General features: G+C 41.9%; 1 protein-coding gene across 16 annotated transcripts in view; it reads right to left on the bottom strand.

Annotated features, from left to right (window-relative positions):
* The window catches only part of ank2b (ankyrin 2b, neuronal), a 126,875-nt gene that overhangs the window by 45,198 nt on the left and 54,249 nt on the right, over positions 1–27,428 (bottom strand). For 5 of the 16 annotated variants that reach the window (XM_076973541.1, XM_076973543.1, XM_076973547.1 and 2 more), the window contains exons 1-9: positions 26,711–27,242; positions 13,092–13,193; positions 7,518–7,616; positions 4,474–4,572; positions 4,259–4,357; positions 3,867–4,052; positions 2,576–2,599; positions 540–638; positions 84–182 (exon numbers count right to left, since the gene is read on the bottom strand). In XM_076973541.1, coding sequence (XP_076829656.1) covers positions 84–182; positions 540–638; positions 2,576–2,599; positions 3,867–4,052; positions 4,259–4,357; positions 4,474–4,572; positions 7,518–7,616; positions 13,092–13,193; positions 26,711–26,845 — 942 coding nt within the window. In that variant the 5' untranslated portion in view covers positions 26,846–27,242. Of the gene's footprint in view, positions 1–83; positions 183–539; positions 639–2,575; positions 2,600–3,866; positions 4,053–4,258; positions 4,358–4,473; positions 4,573–7,517; positions 7,617–13,091; positions 13,194–26,710; positions 27,244–27,428 lie in introns of those variants that run through there. The other 11 variants (XM_076973553.1, XM_076973551.1, XM_076973552.1 and 8 more) reach the window with 6 other exon arrangements.

Here is a 27,428-nt window from a genome sequence, read left to right as displayed (position 1 = left end):
CACACATACTCATTTCAGCATTGTTGTTTAAAAAATTAGAAACAAAACTATGCATAAAGGTTTAACACAGCCCTACAACTCACCCTAGTTTTGGCATCGATCTGTGCACCCCGGTCCAGCAGCAGTCGAACCATGTTAGTGTTACCCCTCTTAGATGCCACGTGCAGAGGTGTGATTCCATTCTGCAATCAGCAAAAAGCTCACATGAGCATACAAAGAAGGGGTTGCATATAGGTGTGTTTAATAGTAGTAAAATTAGTTTTAGACGAAAAGAAAATGAAATGAAATGAAAGCACATATGACAAAGCGATAAAACACACTGGGCATCAGTGACACTCAAGCTAGATCGATAGAAACACCAGAATAATGTAAGTTAGTATTAATGTGTCATGGTTATGATTTCTTTATAATAACTCATGCTAAAAATAAGTATTTCATAGCACTAAGATTCAAGCTTTTAAATAAGAAGAGAGACAGGAACCATATAAAACGGAAAGGTGACAGAACAAAAGAGAGAGAGTGTGTGTGTCTATATTCACCCTCGCAGTAAAGTCCACAGCAGCCCCTCGATTTAGGAGCAGCGTTGCCACATTCACGTTCCCGTAATGTGCTGCAATGTGCAGTGGTGTAAACCCACTCTGCAACACACGAGAAGGGAAGAGGCACACAGGGACCGAGCAGTTTAACACAGGACTCCAAGACGGACAGCCCGAACATGCTCCGAAGCCACATTGTGTGTAAGTGCTGATCTGAGAACAGCTCGTCTGACCACCGAAAAACACTGATTCTGGAGCGATGAGCTTTGAACCCAGAGCAAACCTCAGATCCATAGATCTGTACTTACTGACAATGGCGGCTAGCACCTGAACAGTGCATCCCTGACATCAGGCTATGTCTACTTGACTGGCATGCGGCAGTCACACATATCAAAAAGATTTAATTATATTTGGTACAGTGTCTCATAGAAACATGAAAATGAATATGAGAAGGAACATGAGGAACAGCAAAAAACTAACAAACAAAAAAAGAAAAAATAAGAACACTACGGTGACAAAAGAATCAGCTGCACACGGCGAACACGTTCACAGGAGAATTAGAGGTCAGACTCTCAGGTCCAAGCATGCAAAACCAAAAAGTCGAAGAGTAAATATAAAATTCGTAAATCATAGTACAAAACAAAATAAATGTAACCGAACAAACAGAGTATGTAAGCAAGAACATACAGTACATTTTGGAAAATATACTGTGTTGTTAAGTACAGGGTACAAAGGGAAACAAATAAGTGATCCAAAAACGATAAGGAAATATCAGAAAATGAAAAAGGAGTATTATTTGACTGTGGTTCATATCAGCAATCAAATCATGTTAGGATCATGAGAAGGTATAGACTGGCCGAGCAATTTGAAGTACGTGAAAATCTTGCCTTACCTTTCCATTCTGAAAGTCACGGTCCGATTTAATGTGAAAACATCATTTACAAAAGTGTGAAGGATACATTGACTATGTGATACACATTCAAAGCTGGTGCAAAACAAAACAGATGGACCGCAGCATGCTGTGCAGTACATTACTGAAAAACAATTTGTTTACCACAGCCATATCGCTTGCAAATATTTAGGATCTTGGTAATAGCTGTTTTTACTATAATGCAAAACAAATATTGAAACTTTAAGGTATAATGTGGCCTACAATTTTTAACGAGAGTAAACATATTGAGTTGTCAGGTTACTTCATCTCATTTCATACTGTGAGCTGCGAGTGATTATTATATAAGTAAATTAAATATGTACAGCTGTCCTAACCTCGCTAAATATAGGCTGAATTAAATCTAACAGTTATTTGCTATTTCAAATGTAATTGACAGGTATTAGTAACTGTTCATTCAAATAAAGACAGCAAGCAAAACTATTTTAAAAAGCTGGAGAAATGAAACTGTCAAGCTACCAGTTTTGTGTACTTGGCCAAAAAAAGAAAAAGCTCTGAGATTACCACAACTTCCAAAGTCTTCGCGTGTAACAAATTGACTTAACACGACATTCACAAGTGTTTATTTCACAGTATCTTCATGTGCCTTGCAGGCTCTGGAGCTCGGCAGTAACAGGTGTGTACTCTGAAGCACTGGCCTTTGACGGCCAGTCTGTAAATGTGCTTTTGCAATTTCAGGCCAATGTACACAAATACGGTGGTGCTCTGGGAATCACAGACCCTGGAACAAGGTGCACTGTTTGGTTTAAAGGATTTTTCTTCTCATGCCAATATATCAAAGGGTAAACAAATCCTTACAATCAACCAAGGCATCATAAAAGCAATGAAATATGAACAATTTGAGCAAAAAATGTTTAAAAGCCAGTACTACAAAGCTGATGACAAAAATATATATTACAACTCAGGAAATCCAAACATTTTCTTAATGATGCTTAACTGAGATGGTCCAAGATCAAGCATGCACAGGAAAATAATAATTCTGAACATTAATGGAAAAAAATTAACAAATACGGTGCCATACAGGAACCAATAGATGTGAAATAAATAAATCAACTAAAGATGTGATTTAAAGCTAGAAAAATCTCTCTACCTCAGTAGTTCTATTGACCATCATCTGAAGCGGTAAAGAAGATAAGGGGGGGAATAGTTGCATTATGTTTTGCCCACCCACATATGCATATTCCCACTTTGCATGCACAGATTTGGTAGATGTCTTCATATATTTCTTTGGAGATGCACGAAAGGTTTATTATCATGTCTGTAAAGTCATTATTGTTATTATCGGGCAGTATTTTATGGTGTGTTTCTTCAAAGACCCTTTGAATGAGTATAGATGTTGAACCTTTTGTACATTTACAGTGTTTCTAACAGTGAACAAATTCAAATTCTACAAATGACCCTATTAACATTGCCCAATGCTTTGGCCACATAACATTATCAGCCAATATCTATCCTTTGGTATATCCCATGGTTAGACAAGATATCAAGTCTTATGTTCCATTGGTTTAAAATGATTACTTTTTAAACTTAGTTCTTCATAACCGAAGTAGAACTGGGTCTACAATAACAATAGCTCTAAGGAGAAAAAAAACATGTATGCACACAACTAATAGAGCACATCATAACTGGAGAGGTATTGGCAGATAAGTAGATCACAGGAAGATAAGCTCTTACTTTAATTAGCACAAATTAATAAGCAAACAAATCAAATGGCTACAGTGGCTCACATTAGACAATTTCAGACAAAAGATCCTTAAATAATGGCAATGTAAGGGGCACAGATCCTTCAAAAAGATATTACATGGAAAACATTTAATTATCTGTGGCCATTGGCCCCAAAGGCATTTTGTCATTAGCCATTTCCAAAGAATATTAGAACATGCACATGCCTTTGTTTTCTTTTATGCAACAAAAAGGTGCACTTCATGCAACCTTTAGGGAGAGTGCATGCCACGCTTACATATTTAAATATATTCAAAAGCAAGAGGTGCAATCAGCACAAGTACTACATAAAAATGCATTGATAGAGAAAAGAGAGAAACCCAGACAGCGTCAGGCTGCAGACACTGGACACAGGCACACTGAGACTGGAGAAGAAAGACAAACAGAGATGCAGACAAAGACGTAGTCTAACGAACGAGTACACCATCCAAGGCAGAACACACAGTGGAAGATGCTGAAACTCCATCAGATTCCCACAAAGGCCACTAAGAGTCACTTGACGGTTACAAAGGACAAAGAACCATGATGCTGTGGGAGCACCTAATGCTTAGAGGGTTTAAGGTTCCATTGTTTTTTCGAACATGCACATTCATATTTCTCCCACGTTCTTATTTCCCCATGAATGCCAGTTGTATCCCAGTCATATCCCAACTGTCTACCTTGGACTGGACGTCTGCGTTATGGTCATTCTGGAGCAGCAGTGCGGCCGACTTCGTGTCGTCCTTGCGGGCGGCAATGTGCAGCGCTGGCAGACGCACTTTGCCCTTGGTGTCGTTCTCCAAGAGTATAGACACCACCTGGTTATGGCCCTGCTGCAGAGCGATGGCCAAAGGGGTGAAACCATCCTGTAAACATACCCGGAGCACAGGATTAACTGGGATAATGACAAACCCATAAGGTTCCAAATGCATTCCGAAAGACTTCTAATCCATGAATCTGTGTTGTGCAGTCTGTGTTGTTACATCTTAATACTGCCAAGAATATATGCACAAAGAAACATGGTTTCTGATAAATGTAGAGTGAGCACAGATTTATGTAGTTTATCTCTTACCTCTGTTGCAGTACTCTGGTTTCCTCCGTTCTCCAGTAGGTAGCGCACTACCTCCAGATGGTTCTCTTGTGCAGCCATGTACAGGGGAGTGAAGCCATTCTGTATCCAAGCAGTTTAACATTTCCTGATCACATATTGCTGAACAGCTGCATCAAATATCTACATTGTTAATTTTACCAAAAGGCATTAGCTAGACCCAATGAGCCGTCAGTCACCTGGGACTGTGCATTGATATCTGCTCCACGCTTCACCAGGACCTTCACCACCTCTCCCTGTCCTGCTAAAGAGGCAATGTGGAGGGCTGTGTTCCCTTTCTGTGGGCCAAACAACATGGTTTCAGAAAATCAATGGCAGCAAAATATCACAATAACATAACCATCACACTATGCTAACCTAATGAGGTAAGCTTAAGGTAAGCATAGATTATTCCATATTTTCCATGTGATTCTCCCACGAACAGAGGTAGAAACTGCTACAATTTGCAAAATTAGCAGCTACGGTGGGTACGTCAGTAGCTAAAGCTTCACCGGTCATCTCGCAGTGATAATGACACTGTGCTAACCTATCCTGTCAAGTTATGCTAACTTAACCAAACTGCCATTATGCTAACCTCATGTGTCAAATCACGATTAGCAAACTATCATAATATGCCAACATAATAAGGTAAGCATACCTTATGTCATTTTTTCTATGTGGTTCTCCCACATACAGAGGTATAAACTGCTAAAAATGTTCACAATTATAAATATATTTAGAACAATATGAATATAGCATTATTTCCAGAGACACTAAGCCCTGGTACCCCCCCATACTGATAGTGATGAACTGACACTATAACTTTCAGCTTTGTTAGCTTCTGGCATTGGAGTAAAACAGTCACCATAACTTAATTCTCCCATTCCTTCACATAATGTTAAGATGCTGAACTGAGCAGGTATGCAAAATGTGTATCAAGTATAATGTTATGGGGTTAATACACTTGTACAGTGTGATCTCCAGCTCACAGCCCATGTCTTGGGCTCATAATGATAATGAAGATTCAGTGATTTAAGGCTGATGGTGCCAATGAGAGGCATATAAGTGGTGTCCCATGTCCAGCGCATGCTAATGGTGGTCTGAGGAAGATAGTCTTCATTAGACAGCCTCTTAATCACCAGAAAACAAAGACTAGGAAGAATAGAGATGACTTATCATGTCTAGCAGAGCAGGGACTGGACTGCCCAATTAAGTCGTCGTGTGTGTGTGTGTGTGTGTGTGTGTGTGTGTGTGTGTGTGTGTGTGTGTGAGAGAGAGAGAGAGAGAGAGAGAGAGAAAGAGAGAGAGAGAGAGAGAGAGAGAAGGAACGAGTGAAAAAATACACTTTTCCTATGACAAGCAAGACTAAGCTAACTATGATTGAAGTTTATACAGCAGAATAGCATAACTTTGTTGTCAAATCTTTATTCATATATATCATATATGTCATATCTTTTAATCTTGACGTAACTGTCAAAATTGTGTTTGTAGCCTCCCTTCTAGAATGTTATGAAAGATAATAAACAGACAGTAAATGAGTAAATTTGAAAGTATAGCAGTCAAGTACTGTTTCATAATAAAGTGATTGGCAGAATTACTGTGTACGACCAGGTACTTCTGATATGTTTACAGGAGGCTGCACAACTTGATTCTAAAGCCTTGCAAACATGAGGAGAGTAAAGGGCCTCTGGTTCTCAAGCTTGAGATAGTGAAGTTATTTCTTAATGACAGACACACCCTGTCTTGCAAATTCCTCAGCGATCATATGGTGTGAGTATTAGGTTCAGGAGTGCTGTGCCACTTTTATGACATGGAGAAGGTTACGCATTGCTGGCATTAGCATTTCTTTGAAGTCACACAGAACCAGGATCAGTTACACCATTTCTGTGAACTCTGCGATGTCTTTATGCATAAATGCTTTTGAGTTCATAATTTTAAAAAATTTACTGCGCTTGCAAAAAATGGTCATCTCCATCTCAGAAAAGTCATTCAACTACTCACTTAAAATATATTTTTTCCAAAACCATTAAAGCAGTGGTTCCCAAAGTGGGGGGCGTGCCCCCTAGGTGGGGCACGGAGCTATTGCAGGGGGGCCACGGAGCTTGGAAGTAAAACGTGCACATGTGTCAATATAGGGGGTGTGTGTAGGGGAGGGGCGCAAAAATATTCTCATCTACTAAAGGGGGGCACGGCAGAAAAAGTTTGGAAACCACTGCATTAAAGAATATAAGGACTAGACGTAATTGTCCCATTGAGAGTAAAGAGACTGGTAAAATAAAACAAAGGGCTGGTAGTTTTAGTGTTTTAAAATGAACCGAATGAACATTTTATAAATATTATTTTGAAATTGTCAATTGTCACATTGTCACACCCCTGGACCCCTCCCTTTCGGTGTGTGTATGTGTAGCCTGCGTCCATATATGTACTTCCTATGGGTATTGTTGGTTGTGTATGTGTTCACCAGTCTCGTCAGTCAGATGTGTTTGTATAGATGTAGTGAATAGTATATATTGTGTGTGGTAGGCCTGTCCCATGCTTGTCCTTGTGAGTCCCTTTCATGTGTGCATCTTGTGTTACTTGTTTGCTAAAGTGCTACTTCTGTAGTCGCTACTCAGCTAAATAAACTGCGTGTTTTCAACATTGCTCATCTCTGCATCCTGCAATACCTCATCTCTTTTCAACACTAAAGAGCAATATATCACTGCTAACCTTGAAAAACCTTGTAAGCTCATTTTTGTCTAATTATTTTAAATCATTTGAACACATTAGCTGGCCCTTACACTTCAAGATGGGTGGACCACTAATAATTATTTTCTTCCAAAATATTTGAAATAAAATCTCATAGGTCTACTAGTACACATTAGATAAGACATTTTCCTCTCCTAGATTCATGCTGAGATTCTTACAAGAGCAAAGATATCTCTTCTTCTGAAAAAATAAAACATGAGGTAAAGTCAAAGCGCCACAGGAACTGGCCTACACATCACAAACCTGCTTTATTTCACTCTACTGACATGGTTCCTACATAAAACATCCAAACCCAGTTAGCAAGGAGCCTCTGGGTGCCAAGGCTCATCATTACCCACAACCACCCAGAACATGTCAGACCAGGCATAAAAGTAGTCTTCTCAACAAAAGTAAAACTCTTTTTTTGAAAGGGTTCTTTCAACCCTTAACCCAGAGGCATTTTTCACAGTCAACTGTCAACACCCAACATCGCCATTTTCCCATAAGATCGGCTCACCTTGGTTGCAGCGTCCACTGTGGCTCCCCTGTCCAGCAGCTCCTGGACCAAATCAATGTGTCCTTCTTTAGCGGCCAAGTGCAGAGCATTGAGTCCATTCTGTAAGAAAAAAAAACATGAAAAAAGGGAAGCCAGCAATCAGCAAAGAGCCGTCCCAGAAAAGGACAAGACAGACAGGTGAGGTGGATTTGATCAATTCTCAGTGTTTTTCATGGTTGGGAGACTGTACTCGGTACTACTAATAAGAAAGAGTTATATCAAATGACAAAACAGGCAAAAAAATTATGCTGTCTCACCCTGGCTAAGAGATTGTACATGTGAATTGTAAATAATTTTTATTCATTAATAATAATGGCAACTTCAAGACGTTTTTGACAACTGTCCTGAATGAGCGATTAGGTATACTTTAGAAAGTACACTTTTGAAAATGTAATTTAATAATGTTTAATAAGGTAATAAGGTTAATAAGGTAATATCAATAAGTTAACTTAGTAGTAGTTAAATTAGTAAACATACATGTGGTTTCTGCCTTGTACACATGCAGAAAATTGCTATCAAAACATTACTCTCGGTTTATCTCATTAATCTCTGTGGCCTGGACCTTCAAAAAACATATTCCACACTCAGACTGTTAACAGGTATGTTTTGAAACTCACTAAGGGAGGTAACATTTTGAAACTGACACAGATTTTTATAAATGGTTTATATACAAGTTTATATATGTAATCCTGATAACCAACCAAGTGAAATGAAACTACATAGGACAGCAGCTGTAAGTCAAAAAGTAAAAGAAACAAATAGCGATCTTTGTGTTAATGCAGTCTGACATGAACACGGCTTTTAAGTTTCCATAATACACCTGCCACGTCCCTTCCCAACATTATTAATCCAACTGTAACTTGCTGACAGCAGAAACCAAGTGCATTTTTGAATTCTTCCCTTGTTGTGAACGACATCATGTGAAATGGCAGACAGGCAGCATGTGTCTGGGATTCCAAAGGGACCACACATCAGCACATTAGCTAAGCAAAGCCGTTAATCTAAAACTAATAAGAAGATTGATGTTCAATCCCCGTACTGCAGCAAAAAACAGCCCCTACATGTGAAAGCTTCACCTAAATAACAAAATGAGTTTCCATGTCACTCAGTAGAGATTAGCAGCAAGGCATAAGCACCTCAACCTTCTACCATTTATGTCAGTCCAAAAACACCACTGGGAGGGCACCAGGGAATTCAGGGAGGAGCCTTGTCAACAGTGAATGTAATCTGTATGTTTAGATCTGTATTCACGTCTAAAATGTAACAAAACCAGGTGATCTATGACACCTCTGTACTAATAAATACAACTTTATCCCTCAGCAACCAATTACCAGTCTGCTCTACTTCTCTGTTGCAGCTCACGGTGCCACTGACCCTGGTAATTGAGGGCTGACCACACGGCCCTTTGGGTTTGGAGCTGGAACAAGCAACGTGGAGTGGCTGGAAACCTGAATCACTGCAATCATGCTTCGCTTTCCACACCACATCATCACCTGCCCCCCCGAGCAAAGGACGTCACTGAGGTGAAGACATTAACAGCTAACAATAGGATATTTTACTAAGGCCTTTGGGGCTGTGTAAATTGTGTATATTTTGAGCAATTCAGGCTTCCTCTATATATAGCTGCTCTCTATAAATCAGTGCTCCCCTCTTTGCTATGGTGATGAAAGAGTCTTTCTTGTCATCTACTGTATCTATCCTCACCTCCGACAATTAAGACTGTTCAAGAGCCATTCAAACAACGGACAGCTGTTACCTAACTTGACGGTTGCTTTGGAAATGGACGTTTTTTTTCTGCAAAAAGAAACTGACAAAGGTGTGTGAGGCACTCCACCACAGCACGTTTAATTAAAGTCAAGCCAAGTAGATTGTCATTGCCACCACAGACACATACACTGCCGTTCACAGTGTAAATAACATTTAATGCGTATGCATGTATGTCAAAAAGTCAAAGTCAAGGCAAAATTTATTTATATAGTGCTTTTTACATGTTGTCACAAAGCAGCTTTACAATCGCATGGGCCCAGAACCCTAATGAGCAAGCCTGGGGTGACAGTGGGGAGGAGACAGTGTTGACAGTATATAAAGAGTGCAGTTGAAGTAGGAAGTGTGTGGGGAGTGGGCTACAGTACAGCGTGGTGGAGCTTAGTATTCACATGGCAATGCATGACCAATACATCTGACATTTCATAAAATGACAATAAGACATTTAAGGCTGTGGATTTGTGTGTGTGTAGCTTAACATAAATAAAATAAAATAAATAAATTGGACATTAGCATATGCTGAGGTCTAGTACACTAGCTTTGGGAGTCAACAGAGATGACTAAGCATTTCTTTATGCCACTCTGGACAAGAGCATCTGCCCAATGGGGTAGATGTAAACAAAACGCTTGATGAGTCTGAAATATCGGTGATAGCACCTGGGAAAGGGGCACTGGTGTATGTGATGCTAAACTCATCTCTCTCCACTTTAAAAAGCACCTTTTAAGCTCATACATAATTTCCGGGTGGGCCCCCGAGTGTCCTCTCTGTCCAGGACAGGCCAGCACTCCCCGCAGGCCACCAGCTGACACCAATGGAGGACGTTCCCGGTCCACGGCTGTCCTCAGAGTAGCTCACAGCAAAACTGCCCACAGCATTTATGTGGAAAGAGCCTTTGTGGTTGCATGCTCAGAAGCACCCTTTCCATCTCCCGTACACCCACATTGAACCCTGCAACCATCCGGGCTGCACAAGCCTAGAGGCATAATCGCATCAGCCAATAATACCTAAGAACTCTTGCTGAAAGATTTCAGGGTGATTCTGTTATTATATTAAATGCTTACTTTGCCTACATAGTTTTACTATAATTTGTAGAGATATTATTTATATCAGTGTTCCCAGGTATCTGGTTATTTAGCCAACAGGAGATTGGTAATGCAATTTATGGTGGTAATAAAATAGCTAGAACATTCACTCAACTGGACACAGCAACAAATCAAGGATAAACAATAAATCTTCATAATATATGTGATTTCAGTTTTGCTCATGAACTGCTTGAGATATCCGCGTGGTTAATTATTACTTTTTTTTTTTAGCATAATGGTTTTTTTATGTTAATCAAAGGTGTCTACAGTGAGAGACGCATGACCAACTTCCAAAAGTCTCAAAATGAGCAACATGAGTCATAATAATAGTAGAATGTATCTTCCCTGAAATATTACTATGGGGAGAATTTACCTCCAGGGGCAAATGGACTTCATTCTGGTGTACAATACTGCTGGAGTCCAGTTCATAAAGGAGTTTGTTCCAGTACATTGTGCAATCCACAATTCAACCAATCTAGTCTGATCTGAGTTATGACCAGATAATCCATATCCTCATCTGTATAGTGACTGATATCTCTGCCTGTCATGCACTGCGTGATTTGCAGTGCTTTAGGGTGAGGCAGGTTTCATGGTCAAAGGAAATGACTCATAAATCATCAGACAGGAAGGCTTGTCACTAATAGTAAAGTCTGGAGGACCACTGTACTGACCGAATATCTCAGTGAACATGTGTCATTACACATATTTCACACATTTAACATACTGTGGCAGTCTTTAGCATTGTGTCTGCTCGTTCAGGATAGTCTCCACAATACAATCTCGCCAAACATTACAGAGACATCACACTGCAATGTGAGTAGACGTGTGGTGCATTTCCCAATGTATCTGCATAACTGATCATTTAATGTCTAAATGTCTGTAGGTATACTCTTCTGTTCAGGCTATGTCCCTAAATATACTCCCCTGTCCAGTACAATTCTAAGGTAAACTGAACAGTCTGCCAAATGCCATGAATGTAAATGTAAATGTCTTGGGCAGAAATGTCAATTTCTTCATTTATATGCCTCTGTTCACTGTAGGTCTTTTTGGCAGTAACAATTAACCAGAAAATATGAATTATGTGCTTTGAATCTTGAAAAAAAGTTCTGAGTACACAAAAGAAACAAATAAATCAAGAAAAAAGAAAAAATATGCAGCTTCTACCTGAGGACTTAGAAATATGTGTCTTCATCACTTTCTGAGGCAAGCTCTTTTCTTGCGTGATTAATCATTTCCTTGCTCTGCTATGTGAATACTGGGCAGAATTAGCATCTGTGGGGCAGCGTGAGGGTCACCCACTCGGACTGAATTGCCCCTTGCTAAAGGTCACCATTCTAGCATTTCAAATGCCTGGCCAGGACAAGGCCACCGCCCACGCAGTAACAACACCACACAACAGGAACGTGTGACCTGCGGATCTGCAAGACGCAGGTAAAAACCCAGACTAAAATAAAAATGTGTGTGTGGTCCGTGAAAGCCCACAGTGGGCTGTCTGAGCAGCGGTGCGTTTCTGTCTGCCATTCAGGGACGGAAGACTCAAAGAAACAACACGACTGCTAGTCGCTCATGGGCAGTGGCTGTGGATGGGACATCCGACACCACAGCCAAAATGCTTCATGTGATCGGCGCTAGCCACGCCGGACAAACACTCTGTTGCCATGGCGCGGCGGTGAACACACGATCGGCTTTCACTGACCCATGCTCTGACTTGGTAATAGTGGTGTAAACACATAGGTGAGTGAAAGGCATGTGATTCGTCACTGTCCAAGAGCTAGAGGCCAAGTCAGTCGAATAAACTCACTTTCTGTTCTGCTGAAACAATATTAGCAACATGAAACTCAAGTTTTATTTGTGTATTTATATGTATGGCTATACAGCAGTTTAAATACATTTGGTGTAATCATTAAAAAAGTCATAAAAATTTTTTTTTGTGAGTGTGTTTATGAGCTTGTAAAGGAGTTTATAAAGCTCATAAATATGTAGTACCATTTTGCCACCACTTAATTCAGCTGATTGAAGTTGCTAGGATTCAAAAATCTCCAAATGTCTATGCAGGGGCTACTCTAAAGGGCCAGGCTAGTGTCCTCAAAAATCATGAGGTTGTGTATCTTTCTTTAAAAGTCAACGAGGAGTACCTTTGGGAATTAGCACAAGCTGTTACTGCTTCTTGTTGCCAAGCAGGAAGCTTCGCTGTTCTCTATAAAAATTATGGACCAATCACATTTTTCAAGTCAGGGGTTTCTCACTATCCATCACTGGCTAGTCACAAAAATTGGCTTTTGACGAGAAGATAATTTTTCAGATCCTTCTAGGACAATGTTTAAACAGAGAGCACCCTGCTAGAGAAGCCAACATCACGGGAGCTGTGGTTATTGATCAGATCAGCTCCAAGAAGAAATTTAAACTCAGGCTTCCTCCTCCCTCTCTGCAGGGAAGGTCATCCATGTCATTCCAGATGGGATGACGCAGACTGATGAATGCTTGATGATCCTTGAGGCAAAATGAGCTATCGAGCCAGGGCAAGAGAATCAGGCAGAGCCAAAGAACGACTTGTTTAACAATGGCTTGCAGCGGGACTTTGCAGCGGGACGTTACTCGATGTCACTCGTCCGAAGCACTCGCAAGGCACTTGTTGCAGATTCACCCAGAGAGGTTTGAAATGTATTTGGCTAAGAGAGCATGTCTAACCTGATTGCAGGTGCTGATGTCAACTCCGCCCTTAAGGTACTCCAGGACCTTATCGATGTTGCCAGCTCTTGCCGCCCGGAGGAAGCTGGTGTTGCTGTCCGACTGTAAAACCGAGAGGAAGAATAACAATGTCAGACATATTATTAAAAAACGTGTGCGGCAATAGATTTTTTTTTCAAGTCTGCAGCAATACTGTCAGTGCCACAGTGTTATCAGTGGAGTACAAGAGTACGTCTAAAACAAGCTACAAGCTAAAACAAAGTAGATCTGTTAGACTCTGCATGAAAATAATCATTTCCCTTTAGCAAACCAACGGTCAACTTAGCAGAAATTTAAAAAGGAATTCTGCCATAAGCTCTTTAATTTAACTGGGATAATTAATTAATTATAGTAATGAATTAATTTATTTTTTTTTGCCAAATATTTACTGTAGCTAACAACACAGAACCAACAACACAGAATCAACAGACTCTTAAAGGTACACACAATAATAAACTGTACACTTCCAGGACTTTTCTGAGACTAAGTTACATTTTTTATATAAGTTACTACACAGATTCCAGACAATAAACTAATACCAAAATATTAATTTTCACTCCTATTATGCTATCTAAAGAGATACTTCAGAAATCTGGTTCAGAGCATTTTCCTGGCTCACTTGGAGAGCTCGGCCACCAGACTGCCAGAGTGTCACTCTGCCAGTCTTAACTGCTGGCCTCCTGAAAACCTGCTGCGTTTAGCCCAGATGAAGGGGAGGGGCGGAACCATCTGGAAACTGAGATTAATACGGTCAGAATCTGATGCACTACATTAACCCCCCAAGACTCGTTTGTTGTTTGCGTTTTGTAGCCGCACTTGAAAACTACGAGAAATGAGCAATGGCTATTACTTTCCAACATAAGAAAATCAGCATTGCTAACTATCTTTGAAACTATACTGAGTATATTTATAAAACCTTGATTTCATCTTCGAGCTGATAGTGTCTTTTCAAGTCCAGTGTTTCAGCAATAAATAACACGACACAGTGGTTTTATAATATTCTGTTATTACAGTGTTTGACAAATCAGATGGGGTGTAACTAATTAATCTAAAGGGCCATCGCTATGCAGTCATACTGTTGGACAGTATCTTGGTAAGCAAAGCCATGCAACTTGTGATTCAGCCAAACAGGAGAACAGCAAGCATCACACAGGGTCATTACACATTACACAGTACTCACGCATCACACAGGATCATAACACATTACACAGTACTCACGCATCACACAGGATCATTACACATCACACGGGTTCATTACACATTACACAGGATCATTACACATTACACAGTACTCACGCATCACACAGGATCATTACACATTACACAGTACTCACACATCACACAGGATCATAACACATTACACAGTACTCACGCATCACACAGGATCATTACACATTACGCAGTACTCACGCATCACACTGGATCATTACACATTACGCAGCGCTCACGCATCACACAGGATCATAACGCATAATACAGCCCACATGCATCTCAGAAGATCATAACACATTACACAGCACTCACGCATGACACAGGATCCTAACAAATCAAACAGCATCATAACACATTACACAACACTCATGCATCACACAGGATCATAAAGCATCACACAACACTCATGCATCATACAGGATCATAAAGCATCACACAACACTCATGCATCACACAGGATCATAAAGCATCACACAGGATCATAAAGCATCACACAACACTCATGCATCACACAGGATCATAAAGCATCACACAACACTCATGCATCACACAGGATCATAAAGCATCACACAACACTCATGCATCACACAGGATCATAAAGCATCACACAACACTCATGCATCACACAGGATCATAAAGCATCACACAACACTCATGCATCACACAGGATCATAAAGCATCACACAACACTCATGCATCACACAGGATCATAAAGCATCACACAACACTCATGCATCACACAGGATCGTAACACATTACACACAGCATTACACAGCATCCACACATCACACAGCATCTCTGAGCTTGCAGCTGAACTGGGCGTTCACACAAGACGCTATATGAGAACACAGCAGGTGTGTGTGTGTGTGGGTGGGTGTGTGTATTGTGTGAGAATGATGCAACCTGTTTGTGTTTTGGTTGCCCCAGTCCCTTGGGCAGCCAGAGCAGACAGCAGGAGCCTAGCATTGAGCCCAGCACCGTCTGGGCACAGAGACCGCAGCTGGGCCTGCTATGCAGAGGGGTATCCCAATACGACACTCCAGAGAGTTACCTATCTCACCAGGGATGACATATAACCCAAGGTAGAAAACTGTTCCTCTACCTTGAATGCCCCTCGACCTGAGCTGCGCTAAACACTCTGTATTACTCCAGACTTGATTAACTTAGTCTGACGCACAAGATAATCTGGATTAAGGACAGGTTCGCAATGGAGTCAGCCTAGATTTGATATGTGCCTCATCACACTTTCATTTGTGTGAAATGTGTTGCCCTTCTGCAAAATGGAAGTGAAAATGCATGATTTCAGTTGAACCCATGTAACAAATATCTGTAAGTCTGTAAAAATATAATCGGTCTTACTTTAGATATACGTGTACCAAAGTTGAGTTTCTGTGATAATAAATGAAAGTATTAAGACAGTCAATCAAAAAAGGAGCTATATTGTTTATTGTCCAGTCAGATTGAGCTAAACAGAGGGTAGTGAGTGGGAAACTGATTCAGCATTACAATAGCAGCAGTGACACAGCACAAATATTCAATACACTCCTCCATTATGTAAAAAAAAAATTGCATTATGCCCAGATAGAACTGCTGTGGACAAACGAGGTCTTATGCGAGTGAGAGAGCAAAATAGCCATTTTTCCTTATACATCCCACATGAACATTTTCCATAAGAGTTTCATCAACAATGTGCAGTTTTCAGAGTTTGGTGAACTGTGCTAGCCACACAGGGACCTTGGGCTGCCTGATGATTATTGCATGAAGTTCAGTTTGACTGACTCTACTTTTAAAGAACCTCTGTCCTCCAAAATAAAAGTCCACGCAAGCAAATTAAAAAAGTAAATCATTCATTTAGGTTGAAAACAGAATTGCAGGCATTTTAGTGACTCGTTTTCTGAGATTAGGTTTTCATGCTAAAGCTGGAATGACTCACTTCAAGAAAACCGTCATGTTCACAAAGGAATGTAACAGTTCCTTTAATATAGTCCATAACCTAACAGCCTATTACATTATAAATACTAACATAAAAAAAAATGGAAAGCAAATAATTAAAACCCATTTTCTGTAAGCAGGGGTTAGTGAATACAATGTTGAAGCCTTATCAAACATCATAAGAAAAGGATAAAGAACGTTATAGGTTGGCTCTTAGTGGATAGCTCTCCATAAAACATTCATTTAGAGAGTGCTTCTCAATTATAATAAGTTTGTTACATGAAAGATGCATGAATAATGCAACATCTGATGATGAATAATGTCGCTGGAGACATCTATGCCTCCGCCCAGTAACCAAGGAGACCAGTTGCTGTGCCCCTCTTGGAAACCAAGACAACACAGCATCTTACACAGCAGATCATGAACAAAGAATAACATTTCAAGCAAAAAAAAAATGCATAAGCTATAAAAACAACCCAGTTAATTTATTATCCCCACTAACCTTTCCTATATTTATAAAGCATGAATGCATTATTTGAAAGGGGAAAAAGTATGGCAGGGAGCAGACTCATGTAATCAGCTGCTAGTGTTACTCTGATGAACAGCGTCTGGTAAGGAAACGGAAGACACAAATACGCCACACATAAAACGTCCTGTGTAATTTACCTCCGACTTCCCTGGGTTACAGGCACTTGTATGCGTTAGCATGCACACACACACAAACACCTGCTGACCCCGTTACTGCACGCCATACCACAGCCATTAGAAAAACAGTTATTCCTGGAAACCCCTAGGTTACACTCAATCATGTGTGAATAACCATCTTGAAAGAGAGAGGGAGTGGTAGAGAGAAAGAGATAGAGAGATAATGATTTCTGTACTTCCAAAGCTCATTTGGGAAACCAAGATTGCATATAAACAAAACATCACTCTCTAAAAACAACACCAAAATGTTCAGCATCAAACCTGCATCGTGACTAACAAGACTCTGCAGATGTAATTTAGACAGTGGATCACCACACCCAAAAAGCCCAATGCAATAAGACCCAATTCTCGGCCCAATTCTAATTTATAATTTATACCCAAAAGTCCTAACAGCACTGTTTTCCCTAACCAAACTGGATCATGGTTCTGTGATGATATGTACATTCAGCAACACTGAGGCTGGGTAGAACTGCAGTCATGTAGCAGGAGTGAGCGTACTGTGACTTGATTTACTCATCTCAGGCCTTCGGGCTCGCTGCCCCACCCAGTCACGTCCTCGAGGACACTGGAAGCCACAAGAGGACAGTTTCTGCTGCATAGGGAGGGTGCAGGGACGCAGGGATTTGGTGCAGGGAGTGGTGAGCTGACTAGAGACACACCCTCCACGAAGAGAAACAACCTCTCAGGAGAAGGGGCAGGACCAACAGCCCCAATCAAGATGCGTAGACGTCATTCAGTAAAAAATCTGGCATTAAATTAAGCAATAAAGAATTACCACAACAATGGTCTGAGGCATATATGGTGGGAGGAGTTTTAAATTGTTATATTAACCTTCATCCGAAAACATCCTGTTTGTATAGCCTAGTGCAGGAAATTTCCTTGGAAATACACACTGAATGTAGCCAGATGTAGCACCCACACACACACACACACACACACACACACACGCACACACACACACACACACACACACACACACACACACACACACATATGAAAGCCTAATACCGCTACTAACATGAACACACGCTCGGTAGCACCTCTCTATTACATGTCAAGTCATTTCTGTGCTGCCAGGCCTGTGAATGGAGTCTGATGCTCTCTGAACAGGAAGGATCCATGTGGGATTTAAGGCGGCAACCACCGTTCGCCCATGCATGGAGGCTGCGTTCAGCCCACCTCACTTAATGTAGGCCTTTAGGGACTCTCTATCTCTCTGGCATATCTATTTCTGTGCATATTACCCAGCAGGCAGGGCAGACCCAGACGCTTTCACCGTTTCACACACAGTTGCATGTCTTCTGGCGTTTGCTAGGACATCAGACAGCAGCTCAGCTCCCATCAAAGGATGCATAGCTAGTTGAGGGTGGGGGTGGGGAGGGGGGTGGAGTTATAGTTGCTAACCATCTGAATCACCATGGCAACAGAAAGCCTGAACAATTACAGACCAGGCGGGCATGAAACAGCTGCTCCTTGAACAGCCAGAGGTGACCCACTTCTGTGACAGTCAGTGACATGAGCTCTTGACGTCTTTGGGATCCCACTCTAGGAACCCTGTGTTACCAGAGAAGGGTCTGCTCTGCATTTTATCGAACACATTATGCTCACAGAAAGGCGTAAGCATAGTTCTGACATATCTGTTCTAATTATAACTGCAATGCATTACTGTGAAAGGATCATCCATTCACAGCAGCAGTAATGAATGGACATTTGTGCTTTATGATGTATAGAATCCAAGGTGAGCTTCCACACCAAGCTATCATGTGGTTGATGTCCTCAGCATGATAAGCATTTAGACTTGACTTCACCACCAAGTTGACATAACCACTTTAGTTTGACATTCAAGTTTTAGTCCTTCTCATTTCCCCTAGCCAATAACATCAAAAGTGTTGAGAGTATTGCCAAAGGAACGACTCATGTCAAATATGCAGTATGCTCCGGCTCTCTTAAACCTGTAAATGGCTTCATTCAAGATTCAATGATGAATGTTTCATCTAAATGGACATGTTCACTGTTAACATTGAGACTATGTTACTCATCTATTTCATCATATAAAGCCCTATTAATGATACAGTCAGATTCTCAAAGAGAAAAAGCAGCGCGAGTCTCCCTGTCAAAGCAAAAAAATAGAACACAACTGCAAACACATCAGAAGTTGCAGGAGCTCAGAGTCCATCACAGCAGAAATCCATCCATCCTACATTATAATCCATTAAAGTACAAGCAGCGTATACATTATAAAGAAATTATGATCATAATGTAAAGTGTAGAAAGGTTTTATTCAAAACACTTAAACATCTCCATCCAGGCTGAAGTTTCATAAAGGCCAAATGGGATATGAGAAGATGAAAGACCAATGGCTTTGGTTGGTTGCCAAATACCATAAGGAACTTCAAAAGAATGAATTTGGCACAAAATGTTTAAAAAAAAAACATTTATAAATTGAAAGGTTTGGGTCAAAGGTGAAGGTTATTTCTGAAAAGTAGTGGAATGTGGCTTTAAAAAGGACAGAACAGCATGAACTGTACAAGACATAAAGTGGACCACATGCAAATGTGAATCAGGCTAACTTAAAGAGCCTGAACACAGAGCAGAGACGCGATTGTAGAATTGCAGAGCATGAGACAAAGCCTGTGGATTCTTACCAAGGACTGGGAGCTGTGGCTTTGGTCAGGACCGTGACTTAGATAAGGGTCGTTCAACTCAGGATCGTCCTCTGTCGAACCACTTGCCTTACTCATCACTGCATTTCCCATAACAACAGCGAAGGCGCTTTACACCATTAAAAGTTTGTAGCAAGCTAGCACGCTCTAATCAATGCTAAAATAATATCGCTCCATTCCCCAGTCCAACCTGGGACTACAGTGTCTTCCTCTACTCAGTTGCCTGTTTGCTAACCAGGCACGATGCTGCTTCCATACACAGAAAAGCCTGTGTGCCACTGCTGGCCACTGGGTGCTAACACTTCTGCTGCTAATTTGAGCCATAGCTATTTTTACTCCGGTCCAGCTATGCATGTGAATGGTGGATATCGTTGCATGTTCCGAACAACGGGCACATGGGGAAAAGGGGGTGGTGGTGATGACCCAGCCAAGGGACTGAGGGAGAAAAAAGGGTGGAGCTGGGTGGGGCAGTGCGGGGTGGGGGGTGGTGTCAAGCCTGGTGCGCTCATGGAGCTGCCGGTTGGTGCCTGTGGTGTGGCTTCACTCAGCCTACGGTAATGAGGAGGTGGGCGGAGACATGGTGACCCAAAAGATGTGCATGGGGGTCAGCCTGGAGTTGTTTGGGTTTATGGGGGTGAAGTGGGAGGTCACGACCGCTGCAGTCATCCCACACATAGGGATTTCTGGCCATCAGGAGCCTGAGAAGACGTTTTATAGGGACACAGTTTGGATTTTTTGCATTTATGCAGCATAATGAGATGATAGTGGATGACAAATGAATTACCCTGCATAACATGTACTGTAGAAAATTAAACTATTCTGGTATACCACATTATGCTAAACAATTCAGTGCTGTAAAATGCAGGCATACGGCACAGTGCAGGGCTGAAATATATGACATGCTGAGGTCTCACCTCAGAGAGCTCCTTCCGACATTGACCCTGTAAACTGACCCTGGAGGAGCTGAAGAACCTCACCACAAATGCATCGATCCGGCTCCCCTGCTCAATACGATATGCAATTCATTCACCTCTTCACCCCTGAAGTGATTCGTCTCATCTCTAATATATGAAGCATTTCTCCTTGGAGATGTGCTCGGCTTTGTCAAGGCTATAGCTCATGTGTGCGTGTACGCTGGTGATGTTCACCAGAGGTGCTCGACAGCCACTAAAAGAATTAACACATTACTTAGCAATCAACTGAACAACAGGCACACTCTTTTGACCCTGTTATGTTGCATTCAAGCCAACAAAGCAATTCCCATTCAAATAAGCCATTGCCTGCATGATTCAAATGTATTCAAAAGAGCTCATGTTGTTCACCAAGCAAATGGCTCAAACTGATGGGTAGCTAAGAGAACTGTACATGAAAATGCCTCCAAACGGAACAGTTTTCATGCCACATACTGAAACATACCTTTAAAAGTACACTGACGAATAGTTCAAATAAAGCACCATTACTAATATTACTGTGCTATCACACATGAAAATGAGTCCATGTATTCTGAGGATTCTTTTGGCCATGAGAACAAGACAGACTTATATTCTGAACAAGAAACAAGAAACAGTAATAGAATATCAATAGGTTAGAGCAATAAGATAGAAATAAACTGTATAAAAGAATGGGTTTACAGTTGAAAATGGTATGCTCCCATGAATCACATTCATTAGCTTCAACACCCTTAACTATTTACTCATGTCCTCTAGTGATTGGAGAATGAAATACAGCCACATCATGGATTGCGTTGTAATGTGTTTGAACCGAACAGCCAGATGTGCCCTATACAGACACAACACGCCAATCAGAATCACCGGACACTCACATGATCCCGCCCCTCACGTACAACCACTGCCATCCATTGGGTTAACCACTATATTATCCTGAGAGGGGATTTGGATTTAATTTTACCTTCTCTACAATGGAACTACAGAGTATAATCCTTTGGTCAGAGCACGCAGCAAACCTCTTTAGTCTGTGGTAGGCCTACAGGACAAAGTAAGATGGGGGAGGGGAGCTCTCTCCTGCTGAGAAGAAACACTGCTTCACTAATGATGACAGGCAAACACCACAACATTTAATAAGCAATCATAAGTATTTAATGCGACAGAGTACTGCGCAGTGTGCAGTGTATAATCTCAAATTCCTGGTAATATAATTTTGGCAGGGGTAACCATCACAACCAAACAGGCATCACAACATTCAGCTTCAAAGTACCATTTTTAATAAGTAGACATATTAATGGTAGTCAGGGCATTCGTAATTTGTCCAACTGTCAGATCTGTGGCATTGAAATGTGCCTTCAGCACCCACATGATGTACCACTGAGTTCCCATTAGGGATTGTTAGTAATTACCGTAATGGCTCTACCACACTAGAGAATGAAGTGATATATGGGAAACCTTTTCTTTCTTTCTTTTCTTTGATTTTACCGATACTCAAAAATCTATTACATAATGTAAGAGCACATGTCACTTGAAGCCTTTGTGTTTAATCAGAACTAAGTCACAACAACAGTAGCTACTCATTTTTTACTTCCTTGCCAGCACTGGTTCGCCATTGAGGCAAAGCACGCTAAACCTCTGTCTTGCTAAAATGCTAAACCATCATGCTAAAGCACTGTCTTGCCTTAAGTCAGACATTTCTCATATGGCATCAGTCAAATACTTTAGGCATTTGTGAAGTACTTTAGAAGCAACACGAGGTCAAATTCCCTGCCCTCGACAAAGCCACAGGAAATGGACCAGTATTAACCAACAAGGTTCTGTGGATTGTGTGCCATTAACGAGTCACCTAACAACCTCTAGCTACCATTAAATGACTTTTGGTATTTCATTAATCAGAAAGCTTATTAACTAAAATGTACACACTGCATATTAACTGCATGTCTAGAGAATGGAACTAAACAATGTCACATAAAATGGTAACATAACACAGATTCCATGGTTTTGGGAGAAAACTGAATACTTTAAACACTAACAATGCGGTTGCTAGGGGGATTTTTTTTTTTTACCGGACTGTCAGTGGGTATTCACTGAAATTAGGATCTGTCTGCATGGTGAAAACACTCTGTCCGTGTTTGACATGAGTTTGCTCATTCTGCCCACACATTTCCGTCCCTGACTCTCCCCGTAACGCTCCAAAGAGTGGGTGGTGTGGTGGGTGGTGCGGTGGGTGGTGCGGTCCCCGTCACCTACAGTAGCTATAAAATGCATGGAGTAAAAAAAAAAAGATAAAAAAAGAAAAGAAGTGTTGGAGGTAATGTTGCCATGGCAACTGACAGCTGCAGCGCATGCTTAATTCTGTGCCGTAACCGCCGCCCCCCCCCCCCCCCCCCCCCCCCCCAGCCAATGTTTAGCAGAATTTGCCTCCTGGCACACCACAGCGTATAATGGAGGGGGGAGTAAGCATGAGAATGCAGTCCCGTGCATTCTGCGGCATGTGAAAGTGGAGCACGGGGTGCTTAAAAACCTCACAATACATCACAACTGCAACACCTCAGAAGAACAACAATGGATTAGCTTTCCTTCTACAGCTAACTGGCCTGGGTTACGCAAGATTCCCAATGAATCAATTAGCGCTTAAAGAATTGGTCCAATACAGACTAATTCAGTACAGCTAAAACAGACATTAAAGAACCAGCTTCAGAGAATCATTTGGCTTCCTGTAGTATTTAGATATAACACATTATGTGGACATGCTAGGCAGACAAATGAAGCAATGATTTAAAAAGACTATCCTAACACACTCCAGACAAGGGCTCACATGGAGTAAACATGCTGATTGTCTTTTACCAAGGCTGGGTCGTCAGACGGCCAGACATGTGGTGTGTGGACCAGCAGAGAAATGTGTTCAAACACACATTTGTACATCACAAACTGCAGAAGGCCTTGAACATGTTGTGTCATGGTTATCTAATAGGCACACTAATGCGGTGTAATTTAAAAATTACGCAGTCTCTTCTTATCTACATTAATAATTATGCTAGGAAAACAGGTGCTATTTTAATCATTTTTAATCCCTTCCAAAGCCGGTAGGCCCTTCAAATTATCCTCAAATGTTATGCACATAATGTGCTGTATATTACTGTAAGAATAAAACCTTCTGAAACAACATATCCCATAACCCATTCCTTCAAGGCTTCAAGTCTTCACAAACACCACGGTAACAAAATAAACAAACATGTGAAGACTATATTAGCAACAGTTACAATAAATCCTGGAGCTGAACACTGAATTTCATCTCCTATAATGTGAACGTTTTGTTCTTAATACTCCACCAATTTTACTCTTTTGAAGATGAAGAACCCCAGGTTCATATAGGTTGTTCCCCAGTGATACATTATAGGTTCATCATGGAAACCTCTCACTGAAGTCAAAACTTGGAGAGTTGTATTAAAGTAAGAGGTACCATGCTTAGACCAGGACACAGGTAGTGCCAAGCAAATGTACAATAGCAAAACACAGGTAGTGCCAAACAACCATCTATAGCAGAACACAGGTAGTGCCAAACAAATGTACAATAGCAGAACACAGGTAGTGCCAAACAAATGTACAATAGCAGAACACAGGTAGTGCCAAGCAAACATACTAAAGTCAGAACACAGGTAGTGCCAAGCAAATGTATTATAGCAGAACACACTGCCAAGCAAACATACTTTAGCAGAACACAGTGCCAAGCAAACATAATAGAACACAGGTAGAGCCAAGCAAACATATTATAGCAGAACACAGTGCCAAGCATGCACAGAGAAATATGTTTTTCATTTCATGCCCCACAGATCTTGGAGACTATTGTAAGGAAACCTTAACCTAATGGGACTGGTAAAAATAAAAACATACATTTCTCCCCTTGGGCTGCAACACACAAGAGCCACAGATTTGTCTGGGTGGAGCCCTCTACACCACCATCAGTTTACACCACCATCAGTTTACAACAGTGTTTACAAGTTTACAGTCCAACATGGTCTTGTTCATTTTATTCCCTTTAATTAATTGGACTATTCCTTGTCCTCTTTGCCTCTTCCACTGTAATTGATACCTCCTCAATATTCCAATAGCTTGTCATTGCTAGACACTACAACCATTACTGGCACCAAACTCAAGCTCCAAGGCTCAGTTACAATGCTTCCATTAAAGCTTGCCCCATTAGAATGATACAGTGCACGACACTGGGCTCCATTTAGCCTGTCTAGGAGCGTCCAGGAAGCCGATTTTCTATCCATAACTCTTACTGCAAATGTCCATATTCGATACACACTGTAATGGAACACACATTATGTGAGAGGTATGAAGTATTTTGCTGAGTTTTCTGCAACCCAACATTAAAAGTTGAGTAGAGTTCTAGTCCAGCTGCTGTAATGTACATTGATGCCGTGTAATTCATTGCTCTGCTCTGAGAAATGCCCCTTCAGCATTGGGGTTTTCTGCTTGGCCATGTCCCTGGTTACAAATCATTTTTACACCTCTGCTGTCAATTGGTTGCAATTATGGTTTGTTCATAAGCCAGTTACACCTCAGCAAATAAGTGACCCCAGGAGCAGAGTATTAAATAGCCTAGGTCCTGAGAGACAAATGCCTTGGAACAAAACTGCAGGAAATATATAGAACAGAGAGAATATGTAGATCACAGGAAACATAGAACGCAGAGGACATATAGAACACAGGGAATATATAGATCAAAGGAAACATATAGAACACAGAGGACATATAGAACACAGGGAATATATAGATCAAAGGAAACATATAGAACACAGAGGACATATAGAACACAGGGAATATATAGATCAAAGGAAACATATAGAACACAGAGGACATATAGAACACAGGGAATATATAGATAAAAAAACATATAGAACAGAGAGGACATATAGAACACAGGGAATATATAGATCAAATGAAACATATAGAACACAGGGGACATGTAGATCAAAGGAAACATTGAACACAGGACATATTGTCCACTGTGTTGACTTCAGCAGTGTTGAAAGTGTTATTTCATTTATATGATTGCTTTTCTTCCTACAGGTCAATAATCAGGATAGAATGGTGAAAACGTACATGAATTAAAGATAGCCACTCATACGTGACATGACAGACAACTATGAACATAATAAGCTATAGCTTCTGCCTTAGAGTCATTCATCAGAAAAAAGATGACAACATATTTTCTATATGCAAGATAGCTTTTCTTTCTAGAGAGGGAAGATTGACGATTTTTAAACCTGCACAATCTCCTTGGAAACAGAACGGGAGGAGAGAATTCCTACGGGATCTCCAGCAATTCAGTGAGTGAGAAACAAACGCACATTCCATTTCTTTGGAATAACTCGCACGAGCCAGCCTTGCGCCACAAACGCGTTCTCTGACAGTCAATCCCACGTCCCATTTGGGGTGTCAGGGAGACGGCAGGCGACTCCCCGCCAGCCCCAGGCTGGGCTCCCCATTTGATCCCACCGTGACCGCCCGGACACGCATGCCGCAGCCTCGGGGTGGGCACACGCGTGCGGAGTTTTTAAGCAGAGCTCAACCAGGGCACTCTGCGGAGACGATCGGAGGAGGGAGGTGGGGGGGGTTTGGGCAGAGACGTGGACGGAATGCTGAATGCAATGGAACCGGGTGGTTAGACTTAGGGGTGGGGGATTAGTGGTGGGTGTTATGTAAGGGAACGGGCAAAGGGAACCTGTTCGGGGACAGATGTCATTAGAGCGATGGTGGATGGACGTGGAGAAAGGGGGCGAGGACAGATACGTCAGTTCGTAGACCGCTTACAGTCGTCGTTGCAGTTTGGGGCATAAATGAGCCTGTCCAGGTAGCCTGGTGCACCAAACAGCCGGAGACACCGGAGAGGGGGTGGAGACTCCCCAGGTTTCCCAGGCTGACCCAGTGTGCTCAGAGAGATGCAGGAGATGAACGGTGGAGATGGCGGGTGGCATGGTGGGAGAGCGTATGATGGCGGTGCCGGTGATGGTGGCGTAGGGTTTCCGGGGCTGCTGGTGCCCGTGTGGGCGAGGATGGCACGGAGGCGGGTGTATGGTATGGGGGGGGAGGGGTGGCGGCGCGGGCCGCGTACCTTGCGCCTGCGTTCGGCCCGCTCACGGGAGCGCCTCCTCCTCTCGCGGGCTTTCTCCAGCGCCTTCAGGTCGGGCAGCTGTGCCTGCTCCATCTCCACGCGGGCCTTCTTGATGTGTGAAGCGGCGTGCGCCATGGTGATGCCCCTGCACACCTAACAGTGCTAAAAGGAGGCCGTTGAAAGGCGTACTGGGCAATCGGGACCACGGATGGCTCGGGGCTGATGGCTCGAACCGAGCACGTCCGGATCACGACAGGCGGTAGACTGTCCTGCCCAGAGGTGGAGGAATACTGCTGGATTCCACTGGTCTTCGGATTCGCAGTAAGAAAGAGGTAGAAGGAGAGACAGAGAGAGAGAGACAGAGAGAGGGACTGCAGTCCACCCACTCCAGCCCTCCGTAACCGCTCTCAGCCGCCTCTCTCTAGTTACCAGCATCTATGAAAGGTGACAGAGCGCGTGTGTGTATGCGGTATGTGTGTGAGGGAGAGACCAATGAGGAGGGAGGGGTACAAGGACGGGGATAAGCGCAAATCAGCAAAAGTAAACCACAGAGAGACAGACACAGACAGAGAGAGAGAGAGAGAGAGAGAGAGAGAGAGAGATAACCGACCCACCCCCTTGCCGTCACATGCTGCTGTTAACCATTTTCTTATTGGATTGTGTCATCAGCAGTCATAAGATAAACAACACTGTCCAACCAATCACATTCTCTGTGGGT

Source organism: Brachyhypopomus gauderio, chromosome 14 (assembly GCF_052324685.1).
Source record: "Brachyhypopomus gauderio isolate BG-103 chromosome 14, BGAUD_0.2, whole genome shotgun sequence".
Taxonomy (NCBI): domain Eukaryota; kingdom Metazoa; phylum Chordata; class Actinopteri; order Gymnotiformes; family Hypopomidae; genus Brachyhypopomus; species Brachyhypopomus gauderio.
Note: the sequence above shows the minus strand (reverse complement) of the source record. Positions and strands in the feature narration are given on the sequence as shown.